This window comes from Balaenoptera borealis (assembly GCF_965194805.1).
Source record: "Balaenoptera borealis genome assembly, chromosome: 2".
Classification (NCBI taxonomy): Eukaryota; Metazoa; Chordata; class Mammalia; order Artiodactyla; family Balaenopteridae; genus Balaenoptera; species Balaenoptera borealis.
The window spans coordinates 80,114,497-80,133,327 of NC_138867.1; the positions used below are offsets into that span (position 1 = coordinate 80,114,497).

The 18,831-nt window shown below is 35.8% G+C and overlaps 1 protein-coding gene across 2 annotated transcripts in view; it reads left to right on the forward strand.

Moving 5' to 3' along the window:
* The window catches only part of LNPEP (leucyl and cystinyl aminopeptidase), a 116,940-nt gene that overhangs the window by 54,745 nt on the left and 43,364 nt on the right, over positions 1-18,831 (forward strand). The window contains exons 3-7 of one of the 2 annotated variants that reach the window (XM_082375716.1): positions 3,804-3,942; positions 5,274-5,405; positions 15,099-15,219; positions 15,908-16,062; positions 17,712-17,825. In XM_082375716.1, the coding sequence (XP_082231842.1) occupies positions 3,804-3,942; positions 5,274-5,405; positions 15,099-15,219; positions 15,908-16,062; positions 17,712-17,825 (661 nt within the window). The remainder of the gene's footprint in view (positions 1-3,803; positions 3,943-5,273; positions 5,406-15,098; positions 15,220-15,907; positions 16,063-17,711; positions 17,826-18,831) is intronic. The other variant, XM_082375717.1, reaches the window with a different exon arrangement.

The window sequence follows — 18,831 nt, forward strand, 5'->3', positions numbered from 1 at the left end:
TGACTTAAAACATAAAATTATTCAGCTCCCCATTTAAACCATATATTTTGTTCTTTAATCTTAGTATTCATAGATGTAGTTTGAATTTCTGGAAAGATGCAGTGCACAGTTGCATACAGACAATTCTTAAGTAGCAGTAATGTCACTTTTCTTTCGTGTACAAAGTCCTTGTCAGATCTGCTTAGTGCATTGGCGCATTCTCTCATGTTCCTTTGCAAACCAGTATGTGAATTACCATTGATGGCCATTTGGCTAATGTATGTTGGTATATTGAGAAAAATAGAAATGAATATTTTAAATCTGTTTTAAGTTTTTTGATCCTTCTTAACTGGAGAAAGAGACAAAGCAAGATCTATAGTCCTATTCAGATAAGTGATTTTTCTCTTTCCCCTTAATGTAATACTTTTAAAATAAATGGCGTGCTGGCTCTTGCCATGAGATCTGACATGAAAAGCAAATTTATAATTGCAGGGGTAGCTTGGGGCTTCTCGGCTTTACTTCTCCTTCTATAATCTCCATCATCTCTAGGAATTATAGGATATACATAAAAACAGTGTTCTTAGTATGCAATCAGACCTTTAAGACAAATACCCTAGTCATCTCTTCCAGTCAGATTATTGCCCTTGGATTCTCTTGGGCCTGCCTGTGTATAATGGGAAGAATCAATGTTGTGTGGCAGGGTGGGGTGGTTTTGGACATGGTCACTTGTTGACCCTTTGCTGTGGGCTGGATTGAGTTGTGGAAAATGCTAGAAAAATGGAAGACATTCTTTTTTTTTTTTTTCACACACACACACTGTATTTTATTTTTACAGGAGATAAATAAACTGACACCAAGCATTGTAAATGGATGACCACAACAAAAGCAACAATGATTGCAATTACCAAACACAAAACACACTCATACTATGGGAAGACATTCTTAAAATTACGAAATAGAGTATTTTTTTTAAATAGTACTTTAAAATTTGTGAAACTCTGCTATTACAAAAAATATATGTCCATTAACCTACCTGGTTCCATAAAATGGATGCCCCACATGATTGTATATCTTGATGCAAGATAGAAGTTTAGAAGATTATTTATACCTTTCAAGAGGTCTGAAAACTAATTCAAAACAAGTAGATAAAGTAATTAAGGGATATATTTCCTATTGATTGGAAAATCAAAGTATGTGTAAATGTCAAACGTACTGACACTGCTTGTGGTAAAGGAGCTTTACCTGTGTCATCTAAGAAGTGGAGATGGTCAGTAACCTTGCAGTTAAATCTAGAAGTTGTTGACCATAGATTTAAGGTTCTAGATAACAAACTGATGCTAAAAAACTAGCAAAGGAATTTAGGGTGGAGATGTGTTTTATTTCTTTGTCCTTCAATCTCTCAGTGTCTTTTTCTTGAACTCTTGAGTCATCTTCTTAACTGGACCCCTGACCTCTAATCTTACTACAGCTTTCCCCCTCCTCCACACTGCTGCCAGACTATTTCTAGAAGTACAGACCTGACCATGTTGGTCTTTGGTTTACGATCCTTCAGCAGTTCCTCATTTTTAACAAGATTTAATTGAATTTCTTTCAAGATCTGGGCCTTTTTTTTTTTCCTCTCACAGCCCTCACCTGCCTTAATGAACTTCATGTGCACTTTCCTGAGTTCCAGTGATAATGGCAGCCCATATTTACTTGAGAACTGAAGTGCTAGAAACTGTTGCAAGCATTTTATATGTTTAGTCTTTTATCTTGTCAAACTCACTAAGAGGTGGAAATTATATTTTATTCACTTTACAGATGAGGAAGCAGAGGCACATGAAGTAATTCATTCAGCATCTTATGGCTAGCAAGTAGCAGAGGGGAACTCAAACCCAAAGTCATTTTAACTTCAAAGACCACATTCTTAACCACTGTGGTGCACTGCCTCCTTAGTTTTCACCTCTTTACCCATTGTTATCACCAGCGCTTAGAATTCTCTTACTGACCCTCAGCTAATTCATAACTGTCTTCAGTGCTCCTGGAGGTGGTGCTCAAACTGCAACTAGTATTTCTGAAGGCAAATGCAGTCACTAATGAAAGAACAAGCTTTGAGGTATTCAGCTTAGATAGAATAGATTGTAAGTATCATCAAGCAGCAGCCTTTTCAAAGGGACTTCTATGTAAGATAGTTCTTATTGCATCTCTTTTAACGATAATTTAAGATCTTATTTGTCTTAGAACATTATAATCCAGTTTTTATCCAAAATGATGGTCCAAGTAGACTCTCATATGAATAGTATGGATGTCATCAAACTTTATCCCTTGGTCCCTTGTGGCCCTCTTCCAAAATCTTCAGTTAACTGGGTAAGAATTTGGGAGTTGGGTGAAGAAATGGAATGTTCGAAACATATTTTTAAATTGTTTCACGTATGTTGATTGCTGTCGTTCTTGCAGTTTACCCTAACAAACAGTTATTTGGGCAAATCCTTACTAGGACAGAAGCACAGTAATTCTAAGCATGAAGGAAGAGTTATGACTATCCAGCATTTATAATAGACATCTGTGTAGGAATTTATGGCATACAAGTGGTTGTTACTATGAATAGTCTTATTCGATTCTAGTAAAAACCCTAAATGTTTGGTAGGGGATCCTACCTTGATCCTAGTTTAACAAATAAGGAAATGAGATGTAGATCACTGATTTGCTGAAGTCATATGGCTGGTAAGTTGCAGAGTTTGGGTCTTCTGCCTCTAAATCTTACACTCTTTTCTACTTGCCTTTTTTTTTTTTAACATCTTTATTGGAGTATAATTGCTTTACATTGTTGTGTTAGTTGCTGCTGTATAATAAAGTGAATCAGCTATACACATACATACATCCCCATATCCCCTCCCTCTTGCATCTGCCTCCCACCCTCCCTATCCCACCCCACTAGGTAGACTAAGTCCTAAGCAAGCGAGGCAATCATGTCCACAGTGGTGGTTATCTATGTACCATATTGACTGGTAGCTGATATGTGCACACCAGGGCCACACTTGTCCTGATTCCTTATGACCATGTTTGTATGATTTCCCAAATGCAGATCTATTTTATTCCTCTGCTTAACTAAAAATCTGCATTTCTCCTCTTTTTATGCTTTTCTCCCAACCTTTAATTGAGGACTTATAGTTAAATTCTCAAGTGTTGTTGCTGTAGGAGAGGAGGAAAATTTTTGATTCGTTTCTGAAGAGAGTAAAGAACACCAGCATACTATAGGACACCTAGTCTTTTCAGTCCTCATGAAAGTGCAGGTTGTGAGTTTGAGGTTTAGTGTTATGAAGCCATAGTCTGTACAGAGAATAATGGCAATGGATGACAATCTTTTATGGTGATCTTTCATCAGAAACCTTTTTAAGACCTCAGTGACCAGCTGTAGCCTATCTTTGTGGCTTCATCTCCAGCCACATTGGACACCCACCCCCAGTCCCTGAATATGCACTGCTCAGTCCTTCCGTGTGCTTCCTACTCTTTCTAGGCTGCACTGTCTTCCTTTCTCTACCTTTTCAAATATTCCTCATTTTTAATGGCCCTCTTCATATTTTTTCACCAGTTTCCTTACAGTGTCTCTACCGCTAGGCAGAATTTGTTTCCTACCCTTTGTTTCCACTGCTTTGTTTGCACTATTAGGACATGATTCGCAGCCTGATAACTTTCTACTGTATAACCTCTGCCTCTCCCAGTTGATTGAGAATCCTTTAATGTCTGGGCTTGTATGATATTTATCTTAGTATCCCTAGAACTTGGCAAGGTGCCTTGAATAGTAGGTACTCGATAACTATTGGATGGATTTGCATTTGTTTTAGGTACTTTGCAGCAACTCAGTTTGAACCCTTGGCAGCAAGATCTGCTTTTCCTTGTTTTGATGAACCAGCATTTAAAGCCACATTTATCATCAGGATCATAAGAGATGAGCAATACACTGCTTTATCAAATATGCCTAAGGTACTGTTCTATTCCTTGAATGTAAAATCTTTGAGTGGGTCTCTTTCTTTGTTTTGAATACTTGAATTCTTCTTTGCCATACTGTTGAGAATGATTAAAATCATATGCATTCTTATTCTTTCTTAAAATGCTTAAATAAAAGTAAAATATGTATTGGAATCAATTGGGAAGTCAGCCTGAGAAGCACTTGAGGAAAGAGAAAGACTGGATGTGGAAGGTATGGGCAGGAAATGTGAAGTCTGTGCTATTGTACTAAAGTTCTGCAAATATTAATACTGTGAACTGCTACTAAAGAGCACAGTGATATTTTCAAAGACATGGTACATTTGCTATTCTAAACAGTGATATTTGGTAGTGTTGAATCATGATTGACCTTGGTGTTTTAGTGGTTACTGAGAAATCAAGATTGTAACATGGAGGTTGAACAACAAGAACATGGACATCTTTCTTGGCTGTGAGCTCTGTCTGCATGGAAGTAGTGGGGGTGAAATCAGGCAGAATTGTTTTTATGCTAAACAGAACTTGGGGGGTGTCCTTTTGTTACACCTGAGAGCTGTGTGCAGCCGATAGGAACCTCTCAGAAGCCGTGTGACTCGGGGGGAGGAGCAACCACATCTAACAGACTATGAGTCAGCCCTTGAGTCAAGGAGAGGACATGGTCTGTCCTTTGACAAGGACGTCACTTCAGCAGCTCTACTCCTGGCCGTACTCTTCACCTTAATCTTTCTCTAAGAGAGGTCAAATGCTTACTTGCCTAGTAACCCAAAACATATTTTAAATTCATGGTTGGAAAATCCTGCAAGGTTGCCCGCCTTCCCTCATCTTGTGTCTGCTGCAGACTTTTCTAGTGACTTATCACCTTTAATCCCACTAAGCCTTCTTGTGGTCATCAACACGGTCCTTTAGGAAGCCATTTCAGATCATTTGGAGGGATTAACCAGGTGTAGCTCCTTCTTGTGTGAATGTATTTGTAGCAGTAGAATGGAGTACTCCTAGGTCATAAGAAAGGATTTTTGGTTTTGATGGTGTTTTAAAGGGGAGAAACAGAGCCACTGCTACTTACTGTTTCTAACTTACATTTATTTAAAGCCATTGTTTGAGACTAGGAACTTCTTAAGGATTTTTACCGTACTCAGTATGTCCTCATGATGAAGGATGGTAGAACAGACTGAGACTGAGGGCCGTGTTGTTTGGAAACTTGTGCTGAGAGATTAAAATATGCCAGCATCTTCACTACTTATTTCCTATTTGAATCTTCAGTTTCCCAGTTTATATGTCACTGTCATTTATTCTCATAGTTACAGAACTGTCATTTTCCCCATTGCTTGTAGAAGTCATCAGTCATTATGGAAGATGGACTTGTTCAGGATGAATTCTCTGAGAGTGTGAAGATGAGCACTTACCTGGTTGCTTTCATTGTGGGGGAGTTGAAGAATCTGAGTCAGGACATAAATGGAACCCTGGTATGTATGTTGTTGTGGTAATTGTCTTGAAAACCTGTATTCACAGGAGGTTGAGAGGAATCCTTTCATGATATCTGGTAACTGCTTTATGAAGGAAAACAAGCTTTTGGTTCACAACTCTGACGTTTTATACCAGCAGTGTTACTTTTTACTTAGTTGTTATTTACTGTTATTATTTGAATACCTAAAAAATCAATAATTTTTAAGTTCCTTTAAATTTTACTTTTATAAGAGAATTTCAGAGAGACAATATATGTATAAGGAAGCCTCTAGAACTGTGCTGTATAATATGAAAACACAGAAAGACAATTTAATTAAATCAAGAAACAGTACATGAACAAAATGAGATGTTTAACGGAGACATAGAAATCATAAAAAAAAAAAAAAGAACCAAACAGAAATTCTGGGTCTGAAAAATACAGTGAATGAAATGAAAAATGCAATACAGACCATCAGCAGCAGAGTGGATCAAGCAAGAAAAAGAATTTGCGAGTTAGAAGACAGGAAATTTTATATTATCTGGTCAGGGAAGAACAAAGGAAAAAAGGATGAAAAAGAAGTGAAGAAAGCCTACATGATTTGTGGGACACCACCAGAAGAAACAATTTGTGAATTATTGGAGTTTCAGAAGGAGAACAGAGGGAGCAGGGGGCAGAAAGCTTACTTAAAAAAGTAATTGCTGAGAACTTAGCAAATCTGGGGAGAAATTTGGATATCCAAGTTCATGAAGCTCATAGGTTACCAAACACACTCAGCTTAAAGAGGTCTTCTCCAAGACACGTTATAGTAAAATGGTCAGAAGTCAAAGAGAATCTTAAAAGCAGCAAAAGAAAAGAAGCTTATAACTTATAAGGGAACTACCATAAATCTATCAGTGGATTTCTGAGAAGAAGCCTTAGAACACAAGAGAGAATCAAATGATATATTCAGAGTGCTGAAAGGAAAAAACTGCCAACCAAAAATACTCTATCCAGCAAAGTTATCCTTCAGAAATGAAAGAGTGAGAAAGACTTTTCCATACAAGAAAAAAAAGCTGAGAGAGCCCCTCACCCCTAGACCTGCCTTACAAGAAATGCTGAAAGGAATGCTTCCAGCTGAATTGAAAGGACACTAGTTAGTAACATGAAAACATGAAAATGTACAACACACTGGAAAAGGTATTTATATAGTAAAATTCAGAATGTTCTAATAGTATAATGTAGTGGTATATGCATTCTATGGGATGTATCAAAACCAGTTCTAGGAGGGAACTTTAGAGTGATAAATGCCTACATTAAGAAAAAAGAAAGCTCTCAAATAAACAACCTAACTTTACACCTCAAGGAACTAGAAAAAGAATAACAAACTGAGCCCAAAGTTAGCAGAAGGAGGGAAATAAGCAAAGATCAGAGCAGATAAATGAAATAGATACCAGAAAGAGAGTAGAAAAGATCAACAAAATGAAGAGCTGGATTTTTAGAAAGGTAAATGAAATTGACAAACCTTTAGCTAGACTAACTAGTAAAAAAAGAAGACTCAAAATCAGAAATGAAAGGAGACATTACAGCTGATACCACAGAAATACAAAGGATCATAAGAGCCTACTGTGAATAACTATAGGCCAAGAAATTGGATAACCTAGAAGAAATGTATAAACTCCTAGGAACATACAATCTACCAAGACTAAATCATGAAGACGTAAAAAAATCTGAACAGATCAGTAATATAAAGAGAGACTGAATTAATAATCAAAAACATCCCAACAAAGAAAAGCCCAGGATCAGATCAGTTTCTCTGGTGAATTCTACCAAGCGTTAAAAAAAAAAAAATCTATAGATTCAATGCAACAGAATTCCAATGGCATTTTTCACAGAAATAGAAAAAAATAATCCTAAAATTTGTATGGAACCACAGAGACCTCGAATAGCTAGAGCAATCTTGAGAAAAAAGAACAAAGTTGGAGGTATCACACTTCCTTGATTTCAAACTACACTACAGAGATAAAGTAATCAAAATCATATGCATAGTAATCAAAGAGTGTGGTACTGGCATAAAAATAGACACAGACCAATGGAAAAGAATCAAGACCCCAAAAATAAACTCCTGCAAAAATGGTCAACTAATATATGACAAGGGAGCCAAGAATACTCAGTGGGGAAAGGGTAGTCTCTTCAATAAATGGTGCTGGGAAAACTGGATCATCACATGCAGAAGAATGAAATTGGACCCTTGTCTTTCACCACTCACAAAAATTAACTGGAAATGGATTAAAGACTTAAATGTAAGATCTGAAAGTATAAAACTCCTAGAAGAAAACATAGAGAAAAAGCTCTTTGACATGGGTCTTGGCAACAATTTTTTGTATATGACACCAAAGCACATGCAACAAAAGCCAAAATCAACAAGTAGGAGAAACTCAAACTAAAAATTTCTGCACTGCAAAAGAAACAGTCAACAAAATTAAAAGGTAACCTGTGGAATGGAAGAACATATCGAATATCTGATAAGAGATTAATATTCAAAATATATAAGGAACTCCTACAACTCAGTGGCAAAAAACCAAACAATCTGGTTAAAAAAGGGCAGAGGAACTGAATAGACATTTTTCCAAAGAAGACATGCAGATGACCAACAGATACATCAAAAGGTGCTCAGTATCACTAATGAGAAGGAAAATGCAAATCAAAACCTCAGTGAGATACCACCTCACACCTGTTAGAATGACTGCCATCAAAAAGGCAGATAACAAGTAACAAGTGTTGGTGAGAATGTGGAGAAAAGGGAACCTTTGTGCGCTATTAGTGGGAATGTAAATTGGTGTAGCCACTGTTTAAAACAATATGAGGGTTCCTCAAAAAATTAAAAATAGTACCATCATATGATCCAGCAATCCCACTTCTGGGTATATATCCACAGGATATATATCAAATCAGGATCTTAAAGAGATCTGCACTTCCATGTTTGTTGCAGCATTACTAACAATAATAATATTATTATTCATAATAATAACAACCTAAGTGTCTGCAGATGAATGGATAAAGAAGATGTGTGTGTATGTGTATATATATATATATATATATATATATATATATATATATATATATATATATATACACACACACATACATACACACACACACACACAATGGAGTGTTATTCAGCTATGAGAAAGAAAGAAGGAAATCTTGCCATTTGGGACAACATATATGGACCTTGAGGGCATTATGCTAAGTGAAATAAGTCAGACAGACAAAGACAAAGATATATGACCTCACTTATGTGTGGAATCTAAAACTGAACTCATGGAAACAGTGGACTCATGGTTGCCAGGGCCTGAGGGGTGGGGGAGATGGGGAGATGTTGGTCAAAGGGTCCAAACTTCCAGTTATAAATAAGTTCTGGGGAGCTAATGTACAGCATGGTGATTATAGTTAACACTGTATTATATATTTGAAAGTTGCAAAGACAGTTGCTTAAATGTTCTCACCATGCAAAAGAAATGGTAGTTAAGTGAAGTGATGGAAGTGTTAACTCGTGCTACTGTGGTAATCATTTCACAATATATAAGTGTATCTAATGAACATGTTGTATACCTTAAACTTACATAATATTATATGTTAATTATATCATTAAAGCTGCAAAAATTCATTAAATTTAAAATTCACTTCTTTAGTCTCAGTAGCCACATTTCTAGCATTCTTGTGGCTAGTGGCTACCTTATTGGATATCAAAGGTATTGAATATTTCCATCAATGCAGAAAATTTTATTGGACAGCAGCAAATCTAGAACATTGTGCAGACTTAGAAGATAGCATAAAAATTTAGTTAGAAGAAAAACTCCAAGTTGTAAAAGTCATTTGAATGCACCTTTTGAAAAAGCAAGTCCTGACTGAATTTTCTTCATCTTAAAGAGAGAAGATTGTTTAAATGTCTGGTATGTCTGTAATTTGTCAAAATTGACCCTTTGTTCTAATTAGGCTCCTCTGCTTTTCTTCGTCATTTGAATCTGTCTGTAAATGATTGTTTGATTGGATTTTATGCCTTAATTTCACTGTAAAGACCTTAAAAAGCTAATATCTTCACATACTAACAACATAGGAGAAAAGGGTCTTTTAAAGCCAAAAATGATTATTTTTCATGATAGAAATATGATGGAATTCTTTAATTTTTTTGGTCATATTTTTGATCCCCACCAGGGTATGTTTTTTACCCTTTGAACACATTCACTTGGATTTGGGCTTCCTTTCCAGACCAAAGAACTTTATTTTAATCACAGTGTATTTGGATCTTATTATTTGCTAATTAAGAGGGGCATACTCCTTCTGTTAGAAAAGATTATCATGTCTGCTCCATTAACTCTTAGAGAGAAGGGGTGAGGTGAGGATTATCTGGCTCTTCATCAGCAATAACGCTGCCATATGACTTTATGCTCAAAGGGTGGAGACCTGTTCATGTTCAAGGGTAATGTGGACTACATTGAATAAGTGCTCAATATCATTTACTCACCTTTGGGTTTAAAAGAGTTTTTAGCAAGTCTAAACCAAAGAGTTTTTCGGAATCCTTTCGAAAGGATATTAAGACTGGTTTAATCCTGAAAAAAATTCAATTAATCTCTCTTCAAGTTTTGCACCCCAAATTTAGCCCTTGATGCAGATGTTGCAGCCTTGATAAAACCTAAAAGTTTCAGTCCTAAGTCAGGTTGCTTCTTCAAGAGTCAGCTGAGTACCACCCTCTCCTTGAAGCTTTTCATTCTCCCCAGCTGGGATTAATCGTTCCCTCTCTGATATTTCATACCACTTTAGTTACATCTCTGTTGTAGTTCTTATCACACTCTTTGATATAAAATCCCCAGCACTTTTTATTGTATCTCAAAATGTATGTAGTCTTGGCTTTTTCTTTTCCCTCTCTCTCTTTCTTTCCCCCTCCCTCCCTCTCTCTTTCTTTGTTTCTCCCTCTGTCCCTCCCTCCATCCCTCTCTCATTCTTTCAACAGCTATGCTGGCTTCTTCCTGCCTGTAGGATTACATTCAAACTCATCATTCTGTGATATTCAAGGCCCTCATAAATTCGGTTATATTTCCAGTTGCTCCAATGGAATTCTTTCATCTAGTCAGGCTGAATTATTCACTGCTCAGATATATACCTCATATATAATATATATATATATATATATCATATATATAACATATATATACAACATATATATAAAACATATATATAACATATATGTATAACATATATATATAAAACATATATATATATATATATATATATATATATATTTTGTCCACAACAGTTGACCCTTGAAGAACACAGGTTTGAACTGCGCAAGTCCACTTATTGCAGATTTTTTTCAATAGTAAATACTGAGGTGCTACACGATCCATAGTTTGAATCCTTAGATGCAGAAGACTGACTATAAGTTATACTCAGATTTTCAACTGCTCCGAGGGTTGTTGCCCCTCACCCCGTCATTGTTCAAGGATCAACTGGAAGAGAGAGAGATTGAAAGAGAGAGAGGAGTTGCAGGTGACTTTTTTTGCTTTTTATTTACATGTATTAGGAAGCAACATGGTTAAACATGGAGTCTGGCATCTACCTCAGTTCAGATCTCTCCTGTACAGCTTTCTACCTATGTGCCCTTGGGCAGACTGCTCTGTGATTCTCTAAACCTCACCTTCCACAACTCTAATACTATATTGTCTATATTAGCCTGCTCTCTCAAGGATTAATTTTTTTAAATTCCTGTAAAATCTTCAGTAGCTGGCAGATAGTAATACACACACAGAGAAACTCTCTTGTATGTATGTAAACTCCCTTGTATGTCTATAACTATAAATAACCTTTATCATTTTTAATGCTACCCAGTAGTAAATGTGTTTTGAAAAAATTACAAATAAACAACTGTTTTATTAACTTTCTCTTATTATTAGGAAATGAGGAAGACTTTAGTATGTGTGGAGTTATACTCTGTGCAGGCAGTTGTCTTGAGCTCTCATTTATAAACATCTTTTTATTTTATAAACCAAATGAGGGGAAGGCATTGGCCTCATATTGCTGATGAAGAAACAGTGTACCAGAGAGGTTAAGTAATTGACCTAGATTACATAGCCAGTAAATGATAGTCAGAATTTACTGTCTACCACAATATACTGCCTCTTACACCAAATGACATAATTTCTGTAGGTATGGTGATCAGAAATTCAGACTTAGAGTCTAATAAAGGATTTTTGTTCCACTAAAATGTTGTAATCTCTAGGATATGTTCTATTTTGTAATATTTGACATTAGGCCTATTTCACAAGATTCAGGAATAAGGCAGTAGGGCTTTACTTATTAATGTCAGTCATGGTAAACAACTGAAAATGTCAAAGCTGACTGTGGATTATTAAACGTGGCCTGTTCAGTGATAAAGATTACTATGTTGTCAAAGACCTAAAGAAAGAGAGAACATTTGTTTTATCATTTCTGTCCATTCTTCAGTGTTCCTTAAACCTCTCGCTGCCTTCAGGAATGCCAGAATTACCTAGAAAATTCTAGGCTAGTTTTGAAATACACTTTATCAGTTTGTCTTGAGGTTTTTATTTTGTTGTTGCCATTGCCTGATTTTGTTTTTACCATAGACAGGTCTAATTTGTAGAATCAGAATCCATTGGTGGTTAGTCAGATGTGGACATCATGTCTGTTTAACATCCAAACAGAACCTTCAACACTATTATCCATGTGAAGTTATAATTTTAATTTATTCTTATTTAGTCAGGAACATGACTTAGCTCCAAATTTCCACAAACAACATTTCCTCAAGTATCCTTCCACCAGCTAGGGACATTATACGTAATTTATATCATTCTCCTAAAGTCTCGAGTCCCATGTAATCAGTTATTCTGGATAGACTTCATTCTGGTGAGGTTTTTTTGTTTTTTTGTTTTTAAGGAATTTATGCTTTTTGTACGTTCAGCTGTCTGTTTAGGAAAGCTGGTGTTTTTCAGGAAACGTAGTGTTGGAAGATTCCAATATTTTCTATCTTCATAAATCTTGCAGGCCGTATTGTTGTTCTTTTGGGGGGATGAGGTTTGGTTCTGGTTTTGCTTTTGTCTAGTTTTTGCTTCTTATTAAATTAAGGAGCAGAGTAAGTTAAACCTAACAAATCTACTATTCCTCAGTCTTAACTCTTTTCTCTGAGAGCTGACTAGGAGACTTTTTTGTGTCTTTTATAAATCTCTCAGGTCTTAGCAAGAGATATTGTAGGAAAAGTTTTAAGTTGTAAGGCTTAAGGCCTGAGCACCAGTTGACTTGCACTTAACAGCGTTTAGAGCGCTCTTACCAAGTGCAGGGTGCTGGTCAGAACTTCTTTGTTGAACTAGATTGCTTTCTTTGTTTATTTCTTACTGCTTCTGTTGCTCTTAAAACATGATAATTAATATGATGATGAGCATGAATCATTATCAGCACATTACAGCACATTTTTTAAAGGAAGAGAAGTAGAAGGCAAGAGAAAATACCAAACTACCTTTTTTCCTAGTCATTGTATTCCAGAAATGGGACTCAGTGGATCCTTTGGTCAGATTTCAGTTCCATGTGAACTTCTTTTTTCTCCCTTTACTTTCCATGTAATGAAAGATGCATTCGCACATAGTGATGGGAGTGGCCGAATGGTGTGTTTGGGAGAAGGCTATTTGAGGAGGAACCTGGAGTATATGGGTGGTGTTTCTATTAGGACAGCATCTTCTAGATGGTTACATTGACTGGAACATAAAATATGTATGTGTGGAAAGAACAGGCAGAAATAATAAAGACTGGTCTCAAATTCCAAGTGATCTTGGTACAGTCATATACAATGGTAGTTAGATTTAAGAAGAATATGTCAGACTTTGTTGTGTGTGCTTGTGTGCTAACACTTTCACAGGGGGAATGATGCAGGGAGTGTGCATGGTCCTTTGGCAGGTGGTGACTGAATTCAATAAGCTGTGGTCACAGTCCTGTACCAAGGGCTGCAGATGTTCGAGTGCTGGGCTGGTGAAGTACACTTGGCCACATGACGTGACATGAAATTTCTTCCATAGTTACTTTAGAAAGTAACGTATTTTAAGTGGGCTAACTGAACTCTTAACACTTCATTCTTCCTGTCACTGTTGCCACAAATGCTCTGCTCATACATATTTTACCCCATTTCTGATGGGATTCTATTTGTAATAATGATAATAACTACTATTTATTGAACACTTATTTTGTGTCAGGCACTATTCTAAGTTCTATACATATTAGTTCATTTAATCCTGACAGCAACCCTGTGAGGATAGGAGCTACTTTTATCACCATTTTATAGATAAGGAGATTGAGGTTAACTAAGTTCACACAACTAGCAGAGATTTGAACCTGGCAGTCTAACTACAGAGCTTGCACCTTTAATTTTGTTGTTTGTTTACTTAAAATTTTTTCTTTATATTTAATTTTTAATGCCATGTTACCTCCATGTTTTTGTGATTAACGCATATGTTCTATAGACTAAGGCCCCACATAAAGACAATTAAAATTGAAATTATGACTTCTGAGAAATTTTTGACTGTTTTTCAGGGCTTTAATGAAAGACCAAAAATAATTTGGGGTTAGAATTCACCAATGTATTTTTTCAAATGATGAATTATTCAGTAGGTCTCCATTTCCCACCTGTTGGGATCTTTATTTTGAGGTTTTTATCTTCTGCTGTGTCTTGTCCATATCCTACTTTCCCAAGTTGAGTACAGAGGGATTTTTTCTTTCAGTCAATTGAAAAACAATAAATATTGCTTTTCAAAACCTGTTGCTTTTAATGTAATTGCTTAAATTTTGCCTTTGATACTTACTGATAAGACACGTATAGTTAGTTACATCATATGTGTTTAACCTATGCACTTAATCAGAAAAAGAGAGAAAGAATAACAATTTAAGTAATGTGGGCAACTGCGTCTTCCCTGGAGCATGTGCCCTGAAGTGAGTGGGCAGTGTGGGCATGAATCCCAGTATCTGCTTACTTGGTTTTAGTTACCGTGTGCCACTCACTGAGTGTTTCACTCTGCTGGGTATGGTTATTTTTGATACAACATGGTCCTTAAAAACAAGCCAACAACTGCAAAAAAAAAAAAGGAAGCAGTTCCAAGGCTGGAAGAAAAGCTGTCTGTGCCATACTTACTGAAAGAGAATGTGTTGGTCTCTAATAGGTTTTCCCAGGGTAATTTCAACATTTCTGTCTTAGATGTTTATGTTAGAACTAACTCCCTTGTAAGCTGTGACTTCTCTGTATTGAATGCCTGTTCAATGCCAGGCACTGTGATAGGTGCTAAAAAGATGAAAACTTAGTTTTGGCCTTCCAATAATTCACAGTTTGATAGCTCATAGACAAGGAAGGGCCACTGTAGGTAATGGAGAGGAAGAGTATCATAAAATTAAACAGGCAGATGCTTATAAATTACTATATGATATAAAATAGTTTATTTTGGATATCATGTTAACTTAAAACTTACTGATTGCTTTTTTTTTTTTTTTAACATTGTTGTATGTATGGAAATTACTTGCTAAATCCTATAGGGGTTAAAAGAACTACAAGCGAGAGTTGCTGTCCTGAAAAATCTCGTATACCTCTATGTAGTTCTCAGGTATGCTAATCTTGACAGTGTTCACCTGAATATCATGCCATTTTAATTGTACCTGTCTTTACATCATACCTGTTACCTTTTAGGTTTCTATATATGCTGTCCCAGAAAAGATTGGTCAGGTTCACCATGCCTTGGAAACAACTGTGAAGCTTCTTGAGTTTTATCAAAACTACTTTGAAATTCAATACCCACTAAAGAAATTGGGTAAGAATCAAACAGTGCCTCTGATTTTCATTATCATTATAACCTAGATTTATGTTGCGAATTTTTTTTAGGAAGAACTTTTGCCGAAGTTATTTTAAAGGAAAACCAAGAAACACTGTTAATTGTTTGCCTTCAAAATTGTTTCTATTTGTTAAAGATTATTTACATTCCATGGATGTATCTGAAAGTGGAGCTTAAAACACTTAGAAGTTTATGGGACTATTTCAGAGGTGCTGTGTAAGTGGGGATTTGCTTAGGGCTTAATCTGGAGTTTGACTAATTCTAATTTCCTAAGAAATTCCTAATTCAAATAATAATAGGAGTAATGAGAGCTCAGGAAAGCAAGAGCATTTCAGTGCTGTTCAACATGGAGCTGGTTTTAGCTAGAAGAACGTTGGCCCTGCATTTTGTCCTCCTTGCTCTGGGAACTTCCTCACTGTGAAGGAATTAGGTATCTTCTCTTGCTCAGGGACAGAGCAACAGTGACTCTACAGGGGGTTGATCAGGTCTTCCTCAGCTGACAGGTAGGTGAGGAGCATACAGGGCTAGGAAGGTTCCTTTCCTTAGGAGTATAAATGAATTCACTGCCTTCTGATTCAGTGGTAGACCAATGGGTAAAATATTTTGATTTAATTAGGGAGTGCCTTAGATGGGGTAAAGTTGATCACTTCTTTCTTGTTATGTCCAGATTTGGTGGCTATTCCTGACTTTGAAGCAGGAGCAATGGAAAATTGGGGTTTGCTCACCTTCCGAGAAGAGACACTTCTGTATGATAATAATACTTCTTCAGTGGTGGATAAAAAACTGGTTACTAAAGTCATCGCTCATGAGCTGGCCCATCAGGTATCAGCAACCAAGGCTGTTATATCTCACACCTGTGGTCTGTTTCATATCCTGGAGTTTTAGAATACATTTAGATGCTAATAATAATTCAGCTTTTTATTATAGTATTGTCTTCTTTCATAATAATATGATGCTTTTTAAACAAACTTAATTTTCAGATAAAAATGCTATTTAATGTTTTATATAGGGTTTTACAGTTTATAAAGCATTTTCACATCCATTATCTCTCTTACTTTTCATAACTTGGTGGGGAAGAAGCCTTTTCCCTGAGTTGTGCTCTTCTTCTTACGCCTCTTGGACTGTAGTTGTCAGGGCTAGATTTATTGTTTTGTCTCCTGCTAAAACTGGGTTCTTAGTTAATTTGGGAGAGGGAAGGTACTCTGTATGACGTAGAGAAAAAGAAAGAAAATTATATGAGTACATGAACCTTCCTCTTTCTTCCCCAACACCTTGTCTCTCTTGTGCCCTCGATGAGGTGTTTATGAGGGTAGGGTATGGTATGGGGGTGTTGTGATGGTGGGAGGATGTGGAGGAAGTGGGACATGCTCTGGCAGTTGACACCCTACCTCAGACACAGTCTGTAGCCCGCCCTACAGCCCTCGTGAGGGCTTCATGACATGCTGGCATATGAAGCATATGCTTATTTACTGTTACAATTTTAGGCATGTAGACAAGTTGTTTTTCGGGGGATCTGCTCTAGGTCTGTTATTTCTGGGTCCGGCCATCACCCCTGGGGGAGTGTTTCTCATTTACTTCTTCTTTAGGACTTGCAAGTCATCTTCCTCTGAAACAGGTTTTAAGATAATATCTTTGAAAAATATGCTTTTGTAATTCTCAAAGCTGTTTTGTTTCAGTACCTAGTAACCCTGTCATTTTGCTGATGGTTCGAGACAAGCCCTTGGCCACACTGACTAAATTGCACACCCTTTATTTCACTCTTTATTTACCACTCTTTATGTCAGGGATTTTGAGATGCATTTTTTTTTAAGGGAGTCTCGTATCGTTTTTATCCTTCTTCTTACCACCTCATGGAAGAAGCCATTTAAAGATCTTTCTGATTTCATTTATTTGTATGCATGCCAAATTTCTTACGGAATGTTATTTGAATTTGTTTTGAATCATGTAAATACTGCCCTCAACTTGGGTGACTGAGGAGAAACCTGCAGTCCAGGCTCTCTGACTATAGGAACATCCCTCACATAGAAATTTATTTTTTAGTTGTCATGATGATTGTAAATACAATGGAAAATAATATTACTAACTTGACATTAGAAAGTAGTATTTCATTATCTAGGAAATCTTACTTTTAATGAGGTGGCTCGTTTTTGTTTACCTAGTATATAACATGTGTTAAATTGATAAATATGCTAATTGTCTTTCTTGCCTGTTTCATTTAAAGTAAAATGTTACATTTTTTATTTTACTTTTAAAGTGAATTTATACAATTTATGCAATTTTACTTTTAAAGTAAATTTATATTACAAATATAATTTATTTGCAAGTCTTCAATTTGAATATAGTTTGTTTTAACTATAATAAGTATATTTTTCAGTAATTGTAATCTGGTTATAGGTGATTAATCTGACAATTCAATTATTAGAAAATTCTTGAGAGTGTAAAGTTGGTTAGTAGTTTGTTTTTTCCCACAGTGGTTTGGTAATCTAGTAACAATGCAGTGGTGGAACGATGTATGGCTAAATGAAGGTTTTGCTACTTTCATGGAGTATTTCTCTTTGGAAAAAATATTCGGAGAGCTCTCCAGTGTAAGTACACTATTTGTTAGGCCTACTATGAATGCCAAGGGGAAAAATAGCCAAATCATATTCAACATGTATTTTCCATTCATTTGGAGTAATGAAAATGTTTCTAGAAAGATACGATAAAATTGACCCTTGTTATTGATCTCTGTACCTCTTGAGATTTGACAGTGAAAATTGTGCTTTTATTTACTGATGTATTTCAGAAAGCTGAAATTTTGTGAAATTATTTTACACTTTGTCATTAAGATGAACATTTTAAATTGCTTTGCTACATTTTATTTTAATAGATGTGGCCCTTCTGCTTGAAGGAATTTAGATAGAGTTGAAAAGCCTTTTTTTGCAAAACAAAACTTTTTATCTTATGTATAAAGAGAAAAAAATTAAGACATTTTGTAGCAATGCTGTCACTCTGTTATCACTGTGATCATTCTTACGACAGTGATACATAAGTTGATACAGACAAATAATTTGCTCTTTTTTAGGTACAGACCATATATTGTGCCCTTTTCAAAGACATGGAACACCATTCTGTTACAGGGAGCATGATAATATTGTTACTATGTTCTTAAACTCTCTGGAGATGTTTCTTATCATTAGAGATATTTGGACACACTAGGTCATATATGACAGATATTGCCAAATAATTCAAGCAGTAGGTGGAAAAGTATGAAGATCCCTTTCAACTCTAAAGTTCTGTGACTTTCTATTAAACTTCCCGAATATATGATCCAAGATTGCTTCAAAAAAGGAATACTCTCTGTAATGGCCTATGTGGGAAAAGAATTTTAAAAAAAAAGAGTGGCTATATGTATATGTGTAACTGATTCACTTTACTATATGCCTGAAACTAATACAGCATTGTAAATCAACTATACTCCAATAAAAATTTTTTTAAAAAAAGAGTACTGTTAGAGCTTTCAATTTGAAATTTTTATGTAGGGCCTGTTCAAAAATTTCAGGTGGTAAAATGAACTCATTTTAAGCTAGAATATTAATACACAAGGTATTC